The sequence below is a fragment of the Salvelinus sp. IW2-2015 genome, linkage group LG24 (genome assembly GCF_002910315.2).
Source record: "Salvelinus sp. IW2-2015 linkage group LG24, ASM291031v2, whole genome shotgun sequence".
In the NCBI taxonomy this organism is placed as follows: Eukaryota; Metazoa; Chordata; class Actinopteri; order Salmoniformes; family Salmonidae; genus Salvelinus; species Salvelinus sp. IW2-2015.
This window is the reverse complement of record NC_036864.1, coordinates 5891657-5916378: the sequence shown is the minus strand read 5'-3', so window position 1 is coordinate 5916378 and position 24722 is coordinate 5891657. Positions and strand designations below refer to the sequence as shown.

The following is a 24722-nucleotide window of genomic DNA, read 5'->3' as shown; positions in this document are numbered from 1 at the left end:
CTTGTTTCAACAAAGAAAATACCCCAAAAAATGGAAAAGTGGTGCGTGCATATGTATTCACCATCTTTGCTATGAAGCCCGTAAATAAGCTCTGGTGCAACCAATTACCTTCAGAAGTCACATCATTTGTTAGATTGGACACAGGTGGACTTTATTTAAGTGTCACATYATCTCGGTATATATAAACCTGTTCTGAAAGGCCCTAGAGTCTGCAACACCACTAAGCAAGGGGCACCACCAAGCAAGGGGCAATATGACGACCAAGGAGCTCTCCAAACAGGTCAGGGACAAACTTGTGGAGAASTACAGATCAGGGTTGGGTTATAAAAAAATATCTGAAACTTTGAACATCCCACGGAGCACCATTTAAATCCATTATTAAAAAATTGAAAGAATATGGCATCACAACAAACCTGCCAAGAGAGGGCCGCCCACCAAAACTCCCGAACCAAGCAAGGAGGGCATTAATCAGAGAGGCAACAAAGAGACCAAAGATAACCATGATYGAGCTGCAAAGCTCCACAMTGGAGATTGGAGTATCTGTCCATAGGACCACTTTAAGCCGTATACTCCACAGAGCTGGGCTTTACGGAAGAGTGGCCAGAAAAAAGCCATTGCTTTAAAAATTAAATAAGCAAACACGTTTGGTGTTCGCTAAAAGGCATGWGGGAGACTCCCCAAACATATGGAAGAKGGTACTCTGGTCAGATGAGACTAAAATTGAGCTTTTTGGCCATCAAGGAAAACGCAATGTCTGGCGCAAACCCAACACCTCTCATCACCCCGAGAWCATTATCCCCACAGTGAAGCATGGTGGTGGCAGCATCATGGTGTGGMSATGTTTTTCATCGTCAGTGACTGGGAAACTGGTCAGAAATGAAGGAATGTTGGATGGTGCTAAATACAGGGAAAWTCTTGAGGGAAACATGTTTAAGTCTCCCAGAGATTTGAGACGGGGATGGAGGTTCACCTTCCAGCAGGACAATGACCCTAAGCATACTGCTAAAGCAACACTCAAGTGGTTTAAGGGGAAACATTTAAATGTCTTGGAATGGCCTAGTCAAAGCCCAGACCTCAATCCAATTGAGAATCTGTGGTATGACTTAAAMATTGCTGTACACCAGCGGAACCCATCCAACTTGAAGCAGCTGGAGCAGTTTTGCCTTGAAGAATGGGCAAAATCCCAGTGGCTAGTATGCCAAGCTTATAGAGATATACCCCAAGAGACTTGCAGCTGTAATTGCTGCAAAAGGTGGCTCTATAAAGTATTGACTTTGGGGGGGGGGGGGGTGAATAGTTATGCATGCTTAAGTTTCCAGTTTTTTTGTCTTATTTGTTTGTTTCACAGTAAAACATATTTTGCTTCTACAAAGTGGGAGGCATGTTGTGTAAATCAAATGATACAAACCCCCCCAAAATACATTTTAATTCCAGGCAACAAAATAGGAAAAATGTTAAGGGGGTGAACACTTTCGCAAGCCACTGTATATAGACAGGMGTGTGCCTTTCCAAATCACGTCCAATCAATTGAATTTACCACAGGTGCACTCCAATCAAGTTGTAGAAACATTTCAAGGATGATCAATGGAAACAGGACACATCTGAGTTCAATTTCGAATCTCAAAGCAAATGGTCTGAATACTATGTGAATGTGATATTTCAGTTTTTATTTTATTTTATACATTTGCAAAGATTTCTAAAAAGCTGTTTTTGCTTTGTCATTATGGGGTATTGTGTGTAGATTGATGGGGGAAAAATGTATTTCATCCATTTTAGAATAAGGCTGTAATGTAACAAAATGTGGAAAAAGTCAAGGGGTCTGAATACTTTCCGAATGCTCTGTATTTCTGTGTGTTTGGATAATGTCTGGGAAAGGACAGATATCACTGTGACTCTGTAGTGATATGCTAATATACTGTATTTTGTACATATTTTATATGTTGTATACCATCGTTTGTGGGCTGACGCATGGTTGTGTGTTTTATCATGTGTTCTCATTAGCTTGGCTTGGTCATGAAAGTTTGATCAGTCAGAATGTTTAATCCCTCCCACAAGATGGGAACATAGTGAATCTTAAAGAATATATGRTGCACTGTATMGAGTCTCTTTACTGAATGCCAAGAGAAGTTTTACTATATGCATTTTTACAGCTGTGTGATGTTTTCCGAAAAACACATTGTCGCCAATTGTTTTGTATTTTACAGGGGAAGCCAGGAAAGCTTCTTCCTATCGTTAGTATCGCGTATAACATGATGTGCTTGAATGTATAAAACGTTGTTTCCTAAGTGTTTCATTGCACTCATGTTCTGCTTTGTCTCTGTCCTCTCTAACTGTATAACGTGGTGCTTTCTCCCCTCCCTTCGCTAAACAGTCGCATTGGTGTTTTGTACGCAGCTATAAGTTCGAAACGTCAATCCGATCGTCAGTGAATTCAACCAATAACCTCTCTCCATGTCCAGCGCGTCTGTTGTCACCCGCCGCGCTAGCTTCGGGTGACCCGCTTTCTAAGGGACCAAGCACAGGGACAGGTGTGTCACCTAAACACACGCACACATGGTCATGTGCATACATGCATGCAACCACGCAAACACAAACCCACGCACACACAAATGTACGCACACAAACACACACATGTACTCATGGATACACACGGATACGCGTGCACACACACACACACACACAAACAGTGCTGTAACTATTCTCTCTCTCCTTCCCCCTTCCCAGTAGGTTGTGAAGGAGAGTCCAACCTCTCCATGTGGATCTATGTGTTCCTGGGGAACGTCTTACGAGGGATTGGGGAGACTCCAGTYCAGCCCCTTGGGATCTCGTATATAGATGATTTCGCCAGGGAGGAAAATGCTGCATTTTACATTGGTAATAGACCAATTGGAAAAACAAAACACATTTTAGATAATGTCACTGTGCATGATTTGAAGTACAATATGTTACGTAGATCTGACAATCTGATTCATACACTAAGGGTCTGATTCAATCAAATCCGCTTTAGCCAACATCTGCATAGCTGATGTTAAGACAGTGTGGGAGGTGGAACTGCGTTAGAGCTGTCAAATCCACAAGTTGCTCCCAGCTTTACATGCAAAGCAGACATTGCCATTGCCAGTTACATTAACAGAAATCTCATGCAGCCTTTTTTACAAGTTTGAAAACTGGAATGTGAAATGTAATCTACATCTCGATTAGGATAATAAAAAATTGTCATTATTTAGATTTATGATTTTTCAATTTGAGTGTAATTATTTCTATATAGCCTACACTTTCTCGTTCTGAACTTCTAACTCAAGTGGGGCTGCTCACTACCAAAACATKTGCTKTGCAGGTGTSTGCTATCGCTGGTTAATGCTAATCTAGCTCTTTGTGATAACATGAATGGACAAATGCTCCAGATAAGCAGAGGCATCTCTTTGACCTTTTAAAAATCACACACACCCGTCTTATTGTTTACTGCCTAATGGAACTGTCTCTGGGTAGTATAATAAATAAATTGCTGTGTGTGTGCGTGTTTGTGTGTGCGTGTGTGTGTGCGTGTGTGCATGTGCGTGTGTGTGTGTGTCTTTCATATTTCAGGCTGCGTTCAGACCATAGCAGTCATTGGTCCTGTGTTTGGCTATTTACTGGGATCTCTGTGTGCCAAAATATACGTGGACATTGGATTTGTCAACATGGGTGAGTAACRGGTATCTAGCGAAACACTGAGTATTCTGTCTAGGCCGCCTACACACTTTTGGACTGTAATAGTGAGTTCTCCAGTTTAGACAGAGACAGGGCATWCACCTCTGTTCTGTTACTATTAGACTAACAAACAGCGCTCTGAGTTAAGTTCATTGTCGTTCCTAGAGTGCACTCGCTGACTGTGTTCAATAAGTGTTATGTTATGTATGCTCATGCTTCTAGATTCTAGGTTATCAGACTAATTGAACTAGTGTGCTCCAGAACACTGCGCGGTGACGTCAGCTACTAAATTTGAGTAACCAATATAAAGCAGGAGAGATGGTTAAGATATGCACAAAAAGCAGCTGTGCTGTGRTTGTTTRTTCTCTCCAGTAAGTCTTGTCGCTAGGAACGTTGCTAGTGTACTCATAATGTATTTTGTCCCCAACAGTCACAGCTCTCTCTCTGTGCTTGTCCTCCCTCTATAGAGACTATCACCATAGCCTTCTCTTGTTATATGTATGTATTGACATGTATGTGTAACTGATAGATGCACACACACACTACATGTTAATGTTTTTAAATGTATGTATATTGTAAAGTATTTTGTCTGTAATGTATTTTTCGTTATATATCGGACCCCAGTAAGACTAGCTGTCACCCTTGTCGTCGGCTAATGGGGATCCTAATAAATCAAATTCTGTGTCTCCCCTTGCTGTATAGAGAGTATCACCATAAGCCCTGGTGATGCTCGTTGGGTGGGGGCCTGGTGGTTAGGTTACCTTATAGCTGGGGTGATCACCCTGCTTTCAGCCATCCCCTTCTGGTTCCTGCCCCGTTCCCTGCCCATCCCGTCAGACCGAGGCCCAGCCCAGTGCACCCCGGAGCAGACTAGCTTCATCAAAGACTCCCCTCTCCTGGAGCATAAGTACCAAGCCGACGAGCCAGCTGGCTTTCTGGAGATGGCCAAAGGTATTTTGTTGAATGGGGATGAAGTTGGAACATTTTCTGGTTTAGATTATGATTGGAGTTTAAAAATGCTTTTTCAAAGTCTGGTCAGGTAAAATGGTATATTAAATTCAGGTTGCTTTGGGTGAAATTACCATAGTATGGAAAAAGGTAGACAAAAATGACCTTGACAACTGATGATGTCGTTGACGAGTGATGATGTTATGCTGATTGTTTTTAATCTAGATTTCATACCAACGTTGAAAACCCTCCTGGGGAACCCAGTGTACTTCATCTACCTGTGTGTGACCATCATTCAGCTGAACTCTCTCATCGGCATGGTAACCTACAAGCCCAAGTACATAGAGCAGCATTACGGACAGTCAGCATCAAAAGCCAATTTCCTGATGGGTACGTAACGTTGGCCAATCATATAGCTTATATGCCTTGATCAGTGTTGGGGACCGTTACTTTTAAATGTAACTTGTTACGTTACAACGTTATTTACTATGGAAAGTAACTTGTTACATTACTTCTGCGTTACCAAAAACAAGTGTCTTTTGACACTATATAAATGAGTCACCCCGCAGTGTTTGTCATTATACCCTGATGAAGACAGCTTGTCTGTTGAAACGTTGGACATAACATTTTTGCATCTAGTGTGCGGCTCTCCTTCATTTTTTTAAGTGTTCCACTCCGCTAGCCAGCACCTCTTTCTTTCACCTCTTGGTCCATCTTATAGGCCCAGTGCAGTCGAAAGCATGTTTTTCCTGTGTTTTATATATATTTCCACACTATGAGGTTGGAATTATACTGTGAAATTGTGAAAATGATGATAATACCCTTTTAGTGTAAGAGCTTTTTGAAAAGACAACCTGAYGTTTCAGCCTGTTTTGGTGGGATGGAGTTTTGGCCTGCCTAGTGACTTCACCAGGTGGTAAATTAGTTAATAGACCAATAAGAAAGAGTTCCAAACCGCTCTGCCAATAACAGATCGTTTTCCCCTCCCCGCTCAGACCACTCCCAGACAGTCCTAGGTAAATTCTTGCTTGAGAAATTGGTCTTTGCTAAGAAGCTATTTTTGTTTCTTTTTGACCACTTTAATTGAAAACAATCACAGTAAGGTACTTAACTGTTTTCATCTCAATATCAAATCATGTCTGAGTAACAATTGTGTTGGACCTTTAAGGGGCTATCAGAATTAGCTTTATGCACACTACTTTTAAATGGCGAGACTCTGACGACCGATAGGCCTTGTGCAAGGGTAGGCAACTAGATTAAGCCACCGGAGCAGATGGTTGGGGTACAGGAACATAATTATAATCATTTGTACACTGCAAATTGACCACAACTAAGCCCAAAAAGAGGTTGTATTTGAAAATGATAATAATTTCATACCATGATTATATTGAGACACGATCACATTTTTATTAAATTTTTATGTGGGAATACTTAAGAACAGATTTTCTAAATTAAACTCTTTCATCTGAAGTCCTTGTGATTTTACAGTGTTCTTTACCCCCAGAAAATCACTTTCGGGACGGTTTAGGCCCGTGGGCCACATGTTGCCGATCCCTGGCCTAGTGGCCACCGTCAAAAAGGTGCCTTTCGTCCGTCATCTATAACTCTGGCCTATACCAGCTCTATACCAGCTGAAGTAATAATAACATATTAAATATCTCCTTTACAATTCTTTAATAAATACATTATTTTGTTGAATTATTTACACATAAGTAAAAAATAATACATACAATATACAGTTCCTCCAGAAAGTACTCACATCCCTTGACTGTTTCCACCGCAGGACGCCTGTATCTTTGTAGTGGCTGAGTGTATTGAGACACCATCCGAAGTGTAATTAATAACTTCACCATACTCAAAGGGATATTCAATGTCTGCTTTTTATTTTTACCCATCTACCAATAGGTGCCCTTCTTTGTGAGGCATTGGAAAACCTCCCTGGTCTTTGTGGTTGAATCTGTTTTGAAATTCACTGCTCGACTGAGGGACCTTACACTTATCTGTATGTGTGGGGTACAGAGATGAGGTAGTCATGAATAAATCATGTTAAATTAAGATTCCATGCAACTTATTATGTGACTTGTTAAGCACATTTTTACTCCTGAACTTATTTAGGCTTGCCATAACAAAGGAGTTGAACACTTAATGACTCAAGACATTTCTGCTTTTCATTTTGAATTAATAAAAAAACAAACATAATTCCACTTTGACATTATGGGGTATTGTGTGTGTAGGCCAATGGCACAAAATCTCCATTCAATCCATTTTAAATTCAGGCAGTTTTTTCAACAAAATGTCAAGGGGTATGAATACTTTCCGAAGGCGCTGTATAAAACTAACTGGGCACAGTAAAAGGAGAGCTCAAATACAAGGACAACTGGCTACCAATCTGTTTTAAACACAGATACAAACTTGGCAGAGAGATATGAAAACACACAAGTTAACACGAGCAATAGCCCTTTCCAAACATGCAATTCATGAACCACAACAACCAGATTGTCTAGATACCAATTAGTTGTATTATTTTCATAGAAGTTGCAGCAGCGTAGCCTTCTCAAAAGGACAACGAATGCACGTTCCAACATTCAGAACTCAAAGTCAAAAATAAAACACCTTGTTGATTCATTTCACTGCTTTCCTCTAAAGTAGCGATTAACGTTATACGGCGTTATACGGCGAAATAAAAAGTCTAAGGTGCTTCTTGATATTTAAAGTGGAGTTCTTCGCAGCGGACAGGCACTTATCCCCGGGGCAGAGTTAGCATTTTACTGACATGTTCCTGTCCTTTTCCCCTTACCAATTCAAAGTAATGCGAATTCTTCCACCATGCAAAGGCTATTGTCTCTGCCATCTCACTAGTTAGAAACAACAACAAAAAAAAMGAAATAATATTGTAAAATGAATGACTTGCTTATTTGAAAACGTAATTAAGAACTGATTCATTAAATAGAAACATGTACCTGTTAAATTAATCGTTACCACAAAAAAAGTAATCGGAGTACTCTAACCCGTTACTTTGTAACGCGTTACCCCCGACACTGGCCTTGATTCCTAGTCCAATTTAGATTGGAAACTTGAAAGGACTCMCTTCAGGCATAGATAAGCACATGCATACAATATTGTTAAGACTCGATCAAGCAGTAGGAGGTCAAAGGGCGCTGTTTTATTGAGCTATACAATGTGTTWTGATTCAACCCTKYAATGTYAATGCTGATCTAAATAGGCCTCATGRTKCACTATTGACCTGACCATTGCATGCMGTGTATGAAAGGTAATGCAATATCTAGCWTAACTACAGTAATAGTACGGATAGATKAAATATGGTATCTGTACATTGATGTATGAAAAAGACCAAGAGCMTTGGTGTTTGAGTGMGAGTTGGACAGCGCTACTGTGTGTTCTCTCTACTGTCAACTATATCAAAGGCTGAGTCTCAGGCGGTATGGCCTGGTTCTACTCTACTGTACTGTATGTATGGGGCTGTATTGGGTTGTGGAATAGCACTGGCATAAAAGGTAGACTTTTAGCTACAGTGGTATGAAAGGTAGCAAAAGCTACAGTATGGTATTGTGTGAAAGTGAATGCCTGGTTTCGGGCTTTTTGCTGGCTCACATGGTGTTTCAGTCCCATTGAACCTGTCGTCAAGACCTTAGTCCTGGCCTAAATCCTCCATGACTAGGAATGAAGAACATTTCTAAAGAATGAGACCTATGTCTTAACAGAGTGTGTGTTGTTTGTTCCAGGTACAATCAACATCCCTGCCGTGGCGTTGGGAATTTTCACCGGTGGCCTGCTCATGAAGAGGCTGAAGCTGAGCATCATGGGAGCGGCCAAGTTTGCGTTCGGCACCTCTCTGATAGGCTACTTCCTATCCCTCTTCTTCTTCGTCATGAGCTGCGAGAACGCCAAAGTGGCTGGGATCACGCTGCCCTACAACAGGTGGGGCATGCACACGCACAGAGCTCTGGGTAGAAGTTGCCCTTAAGTAAATACAGTATTTACCCTCTGTAAATGTTCTATTCCCAGCACCACAAACAGGTAACATGCTGGAGTGTGTATGCTAATAATTGCTCCTAGAGGACAGCATACCTCTAACACTGGAGAGATGTGGTCTAGAATAGCAAATCAGGGATTTCTCCCCCCTGGTTCTGTCAAGGCTGTTTGCTGCTAATGTCAATATCAGAACTCGCACTGAATTTGGTTGATAACATCAGTATTCATTGAATCGGTAAACGTAACATGCAACAATTTAAGCGAGTTTGCTGAGTTACAGTTCATATATGAAAATCAGTCAATTGAAATACATTTATTAGGCCCTAATCTATGGATTTCACATGACTGGGCAGGGGCGCAGCCATAGGCCCACCCACTGAGGAGCCAGGCCCAACCAATCAGAATGGGGTTTTCCAGACAGAAATACTCCTGTTTCATCAGCTGTCCCAGTGGCTGGTCTCAGACGATCCCACAGGTGAAGAAGCCAGATGTGGAGTTCTTGGGCTGGCGTGGTTACACATGGTCTGCGGTGGTGAGGCCAGTTGGACATACTGCCAAATTCTCTAATTTATTTAACTAGGCAAGTCAGTTAAGAACAAATTCTTATTTTCAATGATGGCCTAGGAGCAGTGGGTTAACTGCCTTGTTCAGGGGTAGAACAACAGATTTTTTCTTTGTCAGCTCAGGGATTCGATCTTGCAACCTTTCGGTTACTAGTCCAACACTAACCACTAGGCTACCTGCCGCCCCAAGGATGTGGTAGAGAAATTAACATTAGATATCTGGCAACAGCTCTGGTGGACATTCCTGCAGTCAGCATGCCGATTGCATGCTCCCTCTCAACCTGAGGTCATCTGTGGCATTGTTTTGGGTGACAAAACTGCACATTTTAGAGTGGCCTTTTATTGTCCCTAGCTCAAAGTGCATCTGTGTAATGATCATGCTGTTTAATCAGCTTCTTGACATGCCACACCTGTCAGGGGGGTGGATTATCTTGACAAATGATAAAATGCTTACAAATTTGTGCACAGCATTTGAGAAATATGCTTTTTGTGCAGATGGAACATTTCTGGGATCTTTTATTTCAGGTCATGAAACATGGGACCAACACTTGTTACATTTATATTTTTGTTCAGTATATATATATATATATATNCACACACACACACACACACACACACACACACACACACACACACACACACACACACACAGAGCTCTTGGTAGAAGTTGCCCTTAGGTACATACAGTATTTACTCTGTAAATGTTCTATTCCCAGCACCACAAACGGGTAACATGCTGGAGTGCGTATGCTAATAATTGCTCCTAGAGGACAGCATACCTCAAACACTGGAGAGCTGTGGTCTAGAATAGCGATTCAGGGATTTCACCCATCTACTGTACTGTACGCCCCCTGGCTCTGTCAAGACTGTTTGCTGAGTGTTGGTGAAAGTTTACTGAACAAAAATAMAAACAATTTTGCTAAGTTACAGTTAGTATAAGGAAATCAGTCAATTTAAAAAAAATCCATTAGGTCCTAATATATGGATTTCACATGACTGGGCAGGGACGCAGCCATAGGTCCACCCACTTGGGACCCAGGCCCACTCACTGAGGAGCTTTATTACAGGCAGAAATACTCCTCAGTTTCATCAGCTGTCCAGGTGGCTGGTCTCAGAAGATTGGTCTCAGATTTCCCGCAGGTGAAGATGTGGATGTGGAGGTCTTGGGCTGGCATGGTTACACGTGGTCTGCGGTTGTGAGGCCGGTTGGACGTACTGCCAAATTCTCTAAAACGATATGGTAGAGAAATTAACATTAGATCTCTGGCAACCGCTCTGGTGGACATTCCTGCAGTTAGCATGCCAATTGCACGCTCCCTCAAAACTTGAGACATCTGTGGCATTGTGTTGTGTGACAAAACTGCACATTTTAGAGTGGCCTTTTATTGTCCCCAGCACAAGGCGCATCTTTGTAATGATCATGCTGTTTAATCAGTTTCTTGATATGCCACACCTGTCAGGAGGATGGATTATCTTGACAAATGATAAAATGCTCACTAACAGGGATGTTGACAAATTTGTGCACAACATTTCTGGGATCTTTTATTTCAGGTCATGAAACATGGGAACGACACTTGTCGCATCTATATTTTTGTTCAGGATATATCGTATTATGCATTTGATTAAATACACATCACACCTTCTGTATCTGAGCAGGCAGAGTTCAAGTCATGTCTGTATTCATTAGATTATCTGTCTAAAGAAAAGCGCTATATGAATTAAATCTACTATTAATAACTTTCTCTTTCTCTCCTTTTCTTTCTCTCTCTCAGGGTGGATGGCGTATCGTATGAGGAGCGCTCAGTATTCTCAGCCTGTAACTCGGACTGTGTGTGTTCAGACAGAGACTGGGACCCTGTCTGTGGAGAGAACGGCATCACGTACGTTTCTCCCTGCCTGGCTGGCTGCCAGACCTCCACAGGATCAGGGAAGAACACGGTGAGATGAGGATCATTGCCAGCACGGAGGCTGCATCCCCAAATGGCACCCTCTTCCCTATATAGTGTACTACTTTTGGGCTCTGTTTAAAAGTAGTACACTATATAGGGAATAGAGTGCCATTTGAGATGCAAACTGACTGTGTAATCTGATATATCATATCATTGATTCATAAACTTGTGAGCAACAGGGTGGGGTCAATTCCATTTTAATTTCAGTACGATTTCATTTGGAATTGACTCGCACCCTGGTGGGTTTATGGAAAACTTGCTGCTTCAAAAGTTATGTTGTTTCTGTTTTTATGTCAAATTGTTTTGTCTGTGTGTGTGTGTGTGCCTCTGCAGGTGTTCTCTAACTGTAGCTGTGTGGTGGCAGCAGGGCTGAGCAGTGGTAACCTGACAGCCAGTGTAGGCCACTGCCCTCACAGAGATGACTGTGACCGTGTCTTCCCTTACTTCCTGMCTCTCTCTGTCATCACTTCCTTTATCATCTCCCTGGGTGGCACGCCAGGCTACATGGTCCTCATCAGGTCAGTCACACACACACACCCATACACACACACAAACAAGAAGGGATGGTCATAGCTGTTGGCAAGACAGCACAAAGAAATGTGGGACTCCGGCTACAACAAGGTACCTACCTTAAAGGGGAAACAATCAGAAGCCCTGTTTGTACCTGGTTCTAACATGCGTCCGTTGTCCTGATCATGTCCACATTCTGATTGTGCGTCGACAGGTGTAGACAATCAAAAGATGCATTGTGATCTGATTGTGATTGTGTSTTTCTGACCACCTCTGGTGGTAGTGAAAGACGCATCTTGTACGGATATCCTRGGTGTAAACAAATCGAAAGTGTATACATTTGGCCAACGTCACAGTTGTCCCAGCCTCTTATAAAAATCACACCAGCCAATTGAATGAAGAACATGTTTTTAGAAACCCACTGCCTACTGACACTGTGGCCAGATATGCCACAGTCCAATACCGCGTCCAGCACTGATTAAAATGGCATATAGAAATAAAGATATTTATGAATAAGAGAAAAGGGGTTCTCCCCTTCCCACGTCCAATGCCAGCGCAAATTCTAATATTTGAAAACATTTTAGGCTACAGAAATGCCAAGGAATTCAGAAAGGCCTACTCTGTAACTTAACCTGCTTCTGTTTTTACTGTGTGCATTAGGGCCTAAGTGTAATTTTTATTTATACTGTGCAATAATTGTATTTTGTACACACATCCAGATAGTCACATTGTTTGTGTGGTGACATTTTTAGGGATTGGAGAGATTCTCTGAATATTGTACAAGTCGAGGTTATCGGGACAGTAGTCRATTACGCCCAGTCTTAAATCYTTGGATAACAAAAGTAGGCTGTAATGATGAGAGTATAAACTYTTGACTATAAAAGCGTGCTGTTTTCTGTCGATTTATGCAGCTTGTGTCATAAAGGGAGGTCCAAGGCAAGTTGGATTCATTTGCATATAGGGAGGGACCAGGGAATCTCTTCACAATAGGGACGAAGTGGGCAGATAAGAGACAGATATTACCATGTGTAGACGCAAGAAAATCTCGATCAGATAGTGATCGGAGGATGACAATCACATGTTAATGCAAGGTGTAACCATGGCTACTGAGAACCTAACCTGCATAAAGTCTACTACATTTACTTGCACCACCTTCTTCAGAATGATCTCACCCAGAAAGTTCTCACATTTCACTGTAGTGAAATTGGCTCACAATGGGTGACAGAATGGCTGACCAGAAGTTGAATGTAGTCTGTGTAACAGACTTAAGCAGGGATTCAATTCAACTTTGTCTGCTATGCTTCATTTCAAGGTCATTTTTGATTGAGCTGACATATGCAGTGTTTATGATGAACGCGGTCTCCTCTAACGCGGAACCATTGCCTTTAAAAGCTGCATAGCAGACYAATCGCGATCAGATTGAATTCRGGCCTTAAAGAGCCGTGTTGCAACCATAGAGGCTTCTAGTGGTCAAAAGGCCATATTAGCATGGGCAGTGCCATTGAGGACTTCCACCTTTTTAATGTAGTCAACTGGATGGGACTTCCAACTTTATTGGCTGGAGTCATGTCCAACCGGTTCATCCGGAGTGATCCGCCAATTGGGAAGAAGAAAATGTAAATAGCCTTTATAGAGTCATAATATTCCTAAAACCTGAAGGTCAATAAGAGAATTGGTTCCAATCGTTTCCCCACTTCTTATGGCTGCAATTCCGTTAACGGGATCGATATGACAACAGCCAGTGAAAGTGCAGGGCGCCAAATTCAAACAACAGAAATCTCATAATTAAAATTCCTCAAACATACATGTATCTTATACCATTTTAAAGGTAATCTTGTTGTTAATCCCACAAGTGTCCGATTTCAAATAGGCTTTTCAGCGAAAGCACCACAAACGATTATGTTAGGTCACCGCAAAATCACAGACAGACAGTCATTTTTCCAGCCAAAGGACAGGAGTCACAAAAAGCAGAAATAGAGATAAAATGAATCACTAACCTTTGATGATCTTCATCAGATGACACTCATAGGACTTCATGTTACACAATACATATATGTTTTGTTCGATAAAGTTAATATTTATATACAAAAACCTCAGTTTACATTGGCGCCATGTTCAGAAATGCCTCCAAAATATCCGGAGATATTGCAGAGAGCTACGTCAAATAACATAAATACTCATCATAAACTTTGATGAAAGATACATGTTTTACATAGAATTAAAGATACACTTGTTCTTAATGCAACCGCTGTGTCAMATTTCAAAAAGCTTTACGGCAAAACACAATATTCAATAAATTGAAACAGCGTTCAGCCACAAAAGCAAACCATACAGTTACCRGCCAAATTGTGCAGTCAACAAAACTCATAAAAAGCATTATAAATCTTCACTTACCTTTGCTGATCTTCGTCGGAATGCACTCCCAGGACTCCCACAAGAAATGTTTGTGTTAGTCTTGTTCGGTAATGTCCATCATTTATGTCCAAATAGCTATTTTTGTTAGCGTGTTTGGTAAACAAATCCAACGTCAGAAAGCTGACGAAATGTCAAAAAGTTCCGTAACAGTCAGTAGAAACATGTCAAATGATGTATTGAATCAATCTTTAGAATGTTTTTAACATAAATCTTGAATAACGTTCCAACCGGAGAATTACATTGACTTCAGATGAGCGATGGAACAGAGCTCCCTCTCATGTGAACGCGCATGGTCAAAGCATGGTCAGGTCATGGCAGACCTGACTAATTCCCCTCTCATTCGGCCCCCCTTCACAGTAGAGACATCAGACAAGGTTCTACAGACTGTTGACATCTAGTGGAAGCCGTAGGAAGTGCAAAGTCATTCATATCTCGCTGTGAATTCAATAGGATCTTGGTTGAAAATCGACCAGCCTCAGAATTCCCACTTCCTGTTTGGATTTCTTCTCAGGTTTTTGCCTGCCATATGAGTTATGTTATACTCACAGACATCATTCAAACAGTTTTAGAAACTTCAGAGTGTTTTCTATCCAATATGAATAATAATATGCATATATTAGCAACTGGGACTGAGGAGCAGGCAGTTTACTATGGGCACCTCTGTGCACCTTTTATCCAAGCTACTCAATACTGCCCCTGCAGCCATAAGYAGTTAACAGCTAATTAGCATTTCCTTTTTGGGAGCTAAATACAGGCAAATATATTGATAAAAGTCACCTTGTCCGAGAGAGATTTACACAGTTATCAAAACGTCACGGGGTAAGCGAAACACAGCCCTTATTTAAGTGTTTCTAAAATCCCCTTTGGGAAAAAAATGAATGGTGGAAAAATGATTGGAACCATTTCCCTGTTTGACCACTAGGTTTTATAGGTATTTTGACACCTCCAKTGTGGGGCACTATGGCGCTGCACATGCTGTCACAGACGCTATAATGGCACAGATACAAAGATGAGTCTTCTATCTATCTCTATGGTTGCAACAGACTTTATAGAGGGCAAGGAGACAGTCACATGATGCTTTCAGGTGATTGAATTACGTCCTCTGGATTCGTGGTCTGTTTGGACTGAGAGAGAAATTTTTATGAGTCAGCTCATTGTTCTTCCTACTCTCTGCCTGTGTGTCCATTCAGGGTTATAGCAGGAAACATAGATTCAGTACACTTTAAGTACATTTAATTTAAATCTTTATCGCACGGCATACTTCAAAGGGGTTATAGGAAAGTCAGCAATAGAGGTTTTACTGTATTTCAGGAAAGTAGAATATMTGATTTGGAGCGGTACTGTTACTGGCTAAAACTAGTCCTTGATTAGCCTTCGCCAGCTTTGAGCATGTACACAAATGCGCACACACACACACATGTACACACACGCACGCACACACACGAACACAAACCACAATCCAGCAGATCGGCCCAAAGCTCGATCAGCTGACCCTGATGAAATGTGTTGCCCTTACTGGGACAAATGAAGTTACTGGCAGTGGCCTATTTCCTTTTTCTTTTGTTCTGATATTTTTAGAGTCTTAGTTGTKTGAGATGGGTCTGCTTCTGTTTTTGCTCTGGGTCTTGAGAGAACAGCTGAATAGCCTCACTCCCCCCTATCTGAGATACTTACAGCAGCCCTCATCCTCCACATACAACACCCGTTTTGCCAATCACATTCTGTTAAAGGTCCCCAAAGCACACACATCCCTGGGTCGCGCCTCTTTTCAGTTCACTGCAGCTAGAAACTGGAACGAGCTGCAAAAAACACTCAAACTGGACCGTTTTATCTTCATCTCTTCATTCAAAGACTCAATCATGGACACTCTTACTGAAAGTTGTGGCTGCTTCACGTGATGTATTGTTGTCTCTACCTTCTTGCCCTTTGTGCAGTTGTCTGTGCCCAATAATGTTTGTACCATGTTTTGTGCTCCTACCATGTTGTGATGCTGCCATGTTGTGTTGCTACCATGTTGTTGTCATGTTGTGTTGCTACCATGCTGTGTTTTCATGTGTTGCTGCCATGCTATGTTGTTGTCTTAGGTCTCTCTTTATGTAGTGTTGTGTRCTATATTTGTATATTTTTTTATTTTTTTATCCCAGCCCACGTCCTCGCAGGAGGCCTTTTGCCTTTTGGTAGGTCGTCATTGTAAATAAGAATTTGTTCTTAACTGACTTGACAAGTTAAATAAAATAAAAATAAAATAGCAAGGTAGTAAGGGCAGACATTTCTGACAGTGTACTACCTTGCTCTACCAACAGAGGTCAGTAGTACTCACTCTTTGGTACTCGCTGGCTACGTCAGAACGTCTTCAGTCAACTTACATTATGTCAACAACACTAGTCTTTTGAATTGACCTTTAAAGCGGTCTGAGTATGCAAACTTAATAATGAACCATAACTAAATTGTGGATACTTTCATATCATGACATTTCATTTATAATATCTTCAGATCTATATCTATTATCTGTATTCATAGTTATGGTAAAGTTCAAGTTGATGATGGTGTTCTCCCATGCAGGTGTATCAAGCCTCAACTGAAGTCCTTAGCTCTGGGGTTCCATACTCTGTCCACACGTACACTTGGTGAGTCAATACTGTCAGATCACAGTTCTAGGATCAGTTTACCACCCAAAATGTTAACYTGTGGAGGGCACTAAAACTGACCTTAGATCAGCGTCTTGTGGCAACTTCCTCCTACTCCTGTCTGATCAAYTCATACKAGTCTCAGAGCCAGCGCTCTGCYGCTTAMTAACACTGATATAAAACTAGCTGCAGCCAGTTTGTTTCCAAGTCACACATTTCTCCACTAATCAGCTTCTATTAGGATTAATACCCTGAACAAAATCCTCTTAAAAATCCACTCTGTTGCAAAGGTAATCCTTGAAAAATTATTACTTGTGAATCAGGTGTGTTAYCTCTAGGTTGGAACACAATCCTGCACACATTGCCCTTTTCCATGACCAAGATTAGCCACCTCCATATTACTGGTAGATCATTTTGTGTGTGTTGGTGTTATAACAGCGGGCATCCCAGCGCCCATCTACTTTGGGGCGATCATCGACACCACGTGTCTGAAGTGGGGCCAGAAGAGATGCGGAGGGAGAGGAGCCTGTCGGATATACAACACTACAGCATACAGGTAATGCACACATACACACTACTGGTCAAGCCTGATACARAACACAAACGCACACKGACCACACACTTACTTCAAAGTGATCATGTCGGAGAGGCATACCCTCTATAACATCAGATGCTGAACATTGATTTTCAAGTCAATATTGAAGGCAACCCCAGTAGCCTTGCCACTTTAATCACCAGTGTAATGTCAAGACTCTGAGTGTGTGTATCCCCTGGTCTCTCTCTCCTCAGGATAGCRTACCTGGGTCTAACTATGGGCCTGAGGACAGTTTCCTTCCTGCTGTGTATACTGGGATTCGTGCTGCTCAAACGACACCTGCGGAGAGAGGAACGCAGTGCCCACCAAGTGGCCAATGGCGGAGCAGAACTGGAGGTACTCAGGAAAGAGGAAGTCCTAGCCTCCAACTCGGACCAATRGCTACGGACTTCCACAACAGACTACAACAACACAGAGAGAGAGACACGGCTGTGACAGTCTGAGACTATCTCCCCTGATCTCTCCTGTTACACACACACGCGAGATGGGCAGGAACCAACAACGCTCTGCGCCAGACCATCTCATAGAACATAAATTATATATTTGTACTGGACCTGTATAGGTTATGTATATTTAAAAAAATWACATCTTTTTGATATAACTGATGTACTTCATGGATGTACCTGCTGTATTTTACAAAAACACAAATGTAACAACAAAGAATTTCATATTTGTTGTTTTTTTTTACAAAGAAAGCATTTGATTGGATTTGTTATCCATTGGTTAATTGTTTTTACTGCAGCGAGAGTCCAGTTTCGGTCACTGAGTATTTTTGTAACAACTCTCAAGGTAGTCTACATTATAATATTGTTAGACAGCCTCAATCTGTTGAAAGAGAATGTCAAACATTCTGTGTTTCTCTACTGTAAACATTGCCAAAATATGATCTCAATAGCCCTGTTTATACCTGGTTCTAACATGCATCCTTCATCCTGATCTTGTCCGTTTACACTTATGCACAGCAAATTGGTCAGTGTTACCTAGTGTTGATATTTCAGTTTAACATTTGTAGCATTGATTCAGGTGTTAAACTAACTCTGCAAGTGTTAAATTAACACTCGGGTGTAAAAGAACCCCACTGTTGGTGTTAATAACCAGTGTTGAACCAAAACCACACCCATCATTATATTTCCCAGCATGCTCTATTGCAGGTAGATTWGTTTTTTTTATTGTTTATTTCAATATCTGTTTTTGCATGTACATTGATAAATTAATTAATCTTATGCTACTCAAATATAAATAACATGCAATTTTCTAAACTAATCCAATATGTTACTTGGACTTATTGCACCCGGCGCTGAAATGGTTGTTCCAGTTTAGATGCTTTAGGTAGTCTCATCTCTTATCCTTCCCAACCCGCCAATCATTCTGAATGCAGGTTGCTGGTGAATGCCAGGTTGCTGCAAACGTAGGCTAACCCCACTCTGGCTGGATTCCACTAGGAATTACACATCAATTTGCCACCCAGCATAATGTGACCTGCACACCTGATTATATCAAGATGGCGCCGAAGAACATGGCTGACGTTTTACATTCTCCCAAACAATTATGCTATTTTGTTAGTTTTTTTGTGTAACTTATTTTTTAACATATTGTGTACATAATGTTGCTGCTACCGTCTCTTATGACCGAAAATGGACATCAGAACAGCGATTACTCACTGCTGACTGGAAGAAACTTTTTCCTACTTTCACTGGAACAGGCKCATATCCCCGCATTTTTCATGAAGAAAAGATGCAGGAAAAGGGACAGTAGATCGGGCAGCCTTCTGAGAATCCGTAGGCYAGCGAGTAAACTCCCACTGCCATCTGTTCTTCTTCCTAATGCGCAATCATTGGAAAATAAAAGTCATGACCTACGATTAAGATTTTCCTACCAACGGGACATCAAAAACTGTACCATCTTATGTTTCACCGAGACGTGGCTGAATGACGATACAGACAATATAGAGCTAGCGGGATTTTCCATGCACCAGCAGAACAGAGACTACCTCTGGTAAGACGAGMGTTAGGGGTTTGTGTCTATTTGTCAATAACAGCTGGTGTGCAATGTCTAATATTAAAGAATTCTCAAGGTATTGCTCGCCTGAGGTAGAGTACCTTATGATAAATTGTCGACCACACTATCTACCAAGAGAGTTCTCATCTATATTATTTGTAGCCGTCTATTTACCACCACAGAACAAAGCTGGCACTAAGACCGCTCTCAATCAACTCTATAAGGCCATAAGCAAACAAGAAAATGCTCACCCAGAAGRGCRGCTCCTAGTGGCCGGGGACTTTAATGCAGGCAAACTTAAATCAGTTTTACCAAATTTTTACCAGCATGTCACATGTGCAACCAGAGAAAATAATTCCTAGACCACTTTTACTCCACACACAGAGATGCATACAAAGCTCTCCCCTCGCCCTCCATTTGGAAAATCTGACCATAATTCTATCCTCCTGATTCCTGCTAACAAGCAAAAAACAAAGCAGGAAAGACCAAGTTACTCGCTCAATACAGAAGTGGTCAGATGACGCGGATGCTACACTACAGGACTGTTTTGCTAGCACAGACTGGAATATGTTCCGGGACTCATCCAATGGCATTGAGGAGTACACCACCTCATCATCGGCTTCATCAATAAGTGCATCGTCCCCACATGGACTGTACGTACATATCCCAACCAGAAAGCCATGGATTACAGGCAAGATGTTGCATCGAGCTAAAGGCTAGAGCTGCCACTTTCAAGGAGCGGGAGAGTAATCTGGACGCTATACCCTCAGACGAACCACAAACAAGCAAAGCGTCAATACAGGATTAAGATTGAATCCTACTACACCGGCTCACTTCGGTAGCCATGAGTGCTTTAAAAAGGCTGGTCATGGCTCACATCAACAGCAGCCTCCCGGACACCCTAGACCCACTCCAAATCGCAACCGCCCCAACATATCCACAGATGACGCAATCTCAACACACCCAACACTGCCCTTTCCACCTGACAAAAGGAACACCTATGTGAGAATGCTGTTATGACTACAGCTCAGCGTTCAACACCATAGTGCCCACGAAGCTCATCACTAAGCTAAGGACTCTGGAACTAAACACCTCCCTCTGCAACTGGATCCTGGACTTGACGGGCTGCCCCAGGTGGTAAGAGTAGGCAACAACACGTCTGCCACGCTGATCCTTAACACTTAGTCCCCTCCTGTATTCCCTGTTCACCCACGACTGCGTGGCCAAACACGACTCCAACACCATCATTAAGTTTGCTGACGACACAACAGTGGTAGGCCTGATCACCGACAACGAGTAGAGGCGGCCTATAGGGAGGAGCTCAGAGAACTGACCAGTGTTGTGCCGGGACAACAACCTCTCCCTCAATGTGAGCAAGACAAAGGAGCTGATCGTGGACTACAGGAAAAGGTGGGCCGTACAGGCCCCCATGAACATCGACCGGGCTATAGTGGAGCGGGTCGAAAGTMTCAAGTTCCTTGGTGTCCACATCACCAACGATCTATCATGGTCCAAACACACCAAGACAGTCGTGACGAGGGCACAACCAAACCTATTCCCCTCAGGAGACTGAAAAGATTTGGCATGGGTCCCCAGATCCTCAAAAGGTTCTACAGTTGCACCATCGAGAGCATCCTGACCGGTTGCATCGCTGCCTGGTATGGCAACTGCTCGGCATTTGACCATAAGGCGTTACAGAGGGTGGTGCGAACGGCCCAATAGAACACTGGGGCCAAGCTTCCTGCCATCCAGAACCTATATAATAGTCGGTGTCAGAGGAAAGCCCATAAAATTGTCAGAGACTCCAGTCACCCAAGTTATAGACTGTTTTCTCTGCTACCGCACGGAAAGCTCCTCAACAGCTTCTACCCCCAAGCCATAAGACTGCTGAACAATTAATAAAATCACCCCCCCCCACTTTTGTACACTGCTGCTACTCGCTGTTTATTATCTATGCATAGTCACTTCACCCCCACCTACATGTACAAATTACCTCAACTAACCTGTACACCCGCCTACTGGCCCGGTACCGCTGCCCCCCTGTATATAGCCTCGTTATTGTTATTCRTWTTGTGTTACTTAATGTGTTATATTTTCTTAACTCTTCTTGAACTGCACTGTTGGTTAAGGGCTTGTAAGTAAGCATTTCACGGTAAAGTCTACACCTCATGTGACAAAAAGTTMGATTTGTTTTGATTTTGCCTGTAAGTGAGTTTCTGGCCACTGTATTAGGGTTCAAACTAAGTCCTCAAAATAAGGACTCATGAGTTGTGTTGTACTGTCTTATATCATTTTATTTTAATGATAACATATTCACTTAAGCTCTAACTTGGTGAAAGCCGAAGGGCTAAAAACAGATGAATGCAACAACCATGTCTTTGTCCCTAACAAATACAGTCATGGGTGGTAACTCTACAATTCACTCGAAAGGCAGGCACTCTGGGAAATATTCAAATAAGTCTTTACACTAAGCAGTGTGTTAATTTAGCACTGAAAATTGTAGACCTGTATAGACAACGACCAGTGTTAAATGTAACACTCAGTATTGATTTAACACTGGAGAATTTGCTGTGTAAGATCTGATCACAATCACATCACAATGCACCTGTTGTGGGCACAATCAGAATGAGGACAAAGGACACGTTAGCACCAGGTATAAACGGGGCTACTGTTCATCATGTCTGTGTGACRGTGTTGTGCCACAGGATGCCACTGTGCCAGRTTACCATAGCMGTTCTCTGCCTTTGGTGTGTAGCAGGAGTTTTCTTATTTCAATTCTGATCAAATCCACTAGGTGGCAGTATTGTATACTGGTAGTAAATGAATCTCTGTCTAGAAAGTTACAGTAAAATCACAACGAATTGTGATACATACAATTAACGCAAAGATCATTATAGATATCAAATGCACATCCACTGAACCATTACACTGTTTTATAGTTCTACCATCAGTGACTATCCACTGTAGGTGTCATTCATTATGAGAAGTAAAGCAAATTCGCATAATTTATTGGTCAATCCGTATGTGTGTCAATGTGTATAGGTTGTGTACGTACGTTTGAACGTTTTAGGGCTCTATTCAATCGGTATCACTGAAGCGTTACGATTGCGGGATAGAGATGTAAAGGCAATTTRCGATTGAGCCCATCTACAGTGCCTAAAGCAAAGTATTAAGACCCCTTGACTTTTTCCACATTTAGTTACGTTACAGCCTTATTCTAAAATTGATTTTTTTTTATTTTTAAATTCCCCCTCATCGATCTACACACAATACCCCATAATGACAAAGCAAAAACAGGTTTTTAGACATCATAGCAAGTTCATAAAACATAAAAAACTTAAATATCACATTTACATAAGTATTCATACCCTTTACTCAGTACTTTGTTGACAGCACCATTGGCAGCGAGTATGCCTAAAGTTCTTCTTGTATGACGCTACAGGCTTGGCACACCTGTATTTGGGAAGTTTCTCCATTGGTTTCGAAGATCCTCAAGCTCTGCAGGTTGGATAGGAGCGTCGCTGCACAGCTATTTTCAGGTCCTCGGAGATGTTAATCGGGTTTTCAAATCCGACTCGGCTGGGCCACCTTCAAGGACATTCAAAGACTGTCCCGAAGCCACTCCTGCATTGTCTTGCTGTGTTGCGTCGGTCGTTGTCCTGTTTGGCAGGTGAACCTTCACGCCAGTTGAGGTCCTGAGCGCTCTGGGAACAGGTTTCATCAAGGCATCTCTCGTAACTTTGCTCTGTTCATCTTTCCCTCGATCCTGACTAGTCTCCCAGTCCATGCCACTGAAAAAACTCCCCAACAGGCAGATGATGCTGCCACCACCATGCTTCACAGTAGGGATGGTGCACAGTTTTCTTCCAGATGTGACGCTTGGCATTCAGCAAAGATTCCAATCTTGTTTCTCATGGTCTGAGAAGTCCAAGTGGGCTATCATGTGCTTTTACTGAGGAGTGGCTTCCGTTCTGGCCACTCTACCATAAAAGGCTGATTGTGGAGTGCTGACCAGAGATGTTTCGCTTCTGGAAGGTTTTCCCATCTTCACAGGCAGGAACTCTAGAGCCCTGTCAGAAGTGACCATCGGGTTCTTGGTCACCTCCCTGACCAAGGCCCTTCTCCCCCGATTGCTCAGTTTGGCTAGGCGGCCAGCTCTAGGAAGATTCTTGGTGATTCCAAACTTCTTCCATTTAAGAATGATGGAGGACATTGTGTTCTTGGGGTCCTTCAAAGCTGCAGACATTTTTTGGTACCCTACACCAGATCTGGCCCCGGCACAATCCRGTCTCGGTGCTCTATGGATAATTCCTTCCACCTCATGGCTTGGTTTTTGCTCTGACATGCACTGATAACATGGGTCCTTATATAGACAGGTGTGTGCGTTTCCAAATCATGTCCAATCAATCAAATTAACCACAGGTGGACTCCAATCAAGTTGTAGAAACATCTCAAGGACGATCAATGGAAACAGGATGGACCTGAGCTCAATTTCGAGTCTCATAGCAAAAGGTCTTAATACTTATGTAAATAWGGTATTTATGTTTTCGCTTTTCCATGCGGTATTGTGTGTCATTTGCTGAGAAATTGTATGTATTTAATACATTTTAGAATAAGGCTGTAACATAACATGTGGAAAACGTCAAGGGATCTGAATACTTTCCGAATGCACTGTATGCAGCGTTTACCGTGAATGCAGTCTCCGCTGACGTTGGAATACTGCCGTTACATTTTAATCACACTAACGCTGAATTTCTGCAATACKGATTGAATAGAGCCCWTAATGTGCCAAAACCTCACAACAAAAACATCATAGCCAATTCTCAGGTTATATCAAGTTTGTTCCTAAAGTTGGTGAATAAACACCAACTTTATATCGTACGGGTGAATATTTCAAATAACTGGGATACCAAGGAACATTTTTATTTGAATGACTTTGTTTTGTGAAACAAACCAATTGCATGGCATTTCTTACTCGCATAAAAACAAATCAATGTATATAGTTGTATTTATTCGATTAAACAAAGCAAATATCTTGTAAATGTAATACAAGAGTAYAACATTTTTAATATGGGATAACATGTTGGAAAAATTGTCTCTACATACCAAAAAAAAATACGTATTTCGCAAGAAAAACAACTGTAATAGTGAAACACACTACTTGGAATGACAAAATATATCTACAGTGGTCTGAAAGGCACTTATTCAGTCAGGCAAGCTACTGTTCCCTAGTATTGGAATTGAATGTACAGTACTGGGGCCCTATAGGAGATAAGTACTTAGGGGATGGGGGCTAGAGGAAGATTTGTTGGTTGATTATCAATTCCACTCCAAGTGCTGACCCAGTCTACCCAACCCAACCCCTGGGCTAGGACAGTCAATACAGGGAGTCAGAGTGAGAAAAGGAAAGATGAATTTCCTCAGACTTTTCCAT

General features: G+C 41.9%; 1 protein-coding gene across 2 annotated transcripts in view; it reads left to right on the top strand.

Moving 5' to 3' along the window:
• LOC111951259 (solute carrier organic anion transporter family member 1C1) overlaps positions 1-20030 on the top strand; it is a 71537-nt gene extending 51507 nt beyond the window's left edge. Inside the window, exons 5-15 of one of the 2 annotated variants that reach the window (XM_023969298.2) lie at positions 2395-2528; positions 2728-2874; positions 3586-3684; positions 4393-4641; positions 4864-5028; positions 8382-8577; positions 10967-11132; positions 11477-11661; positions 16631-16695; positions 17134-17251; positions 17485-20030. In XM_023969298.2, coding sequence (XP_023825066.1) covers positions 2395-2528; positions 2728-2874; positions 3586-3684; positions 4393-4641; positions 4864-5028; positions 8382-8577; positions 10967-11132; positions 11477-11661; positions 16631-16695; positions 17134-17251; positions 17485-17725 — 1765 coding nt within the window. In that variant the 3' untranslated portion in view covers positions 17726-20030. Of the gene's footprint in view, positions 1-2394; positions 2529-2724; positions 2875-3585; positions 3685-4392; positions 4642-4863; positions 5029-8381; positions 8578-10966; positions 11133-11476; positions 11662-16630; positions 16696-17133; positions 17252-17484 lie in introns of both variants that reach the window. The other variant, XM_023969297.2, reaches the window with a different exon arrangement.
• The last annotated feature ends 4692 nt before the right edge of the window (positions 20031-24722 follow it).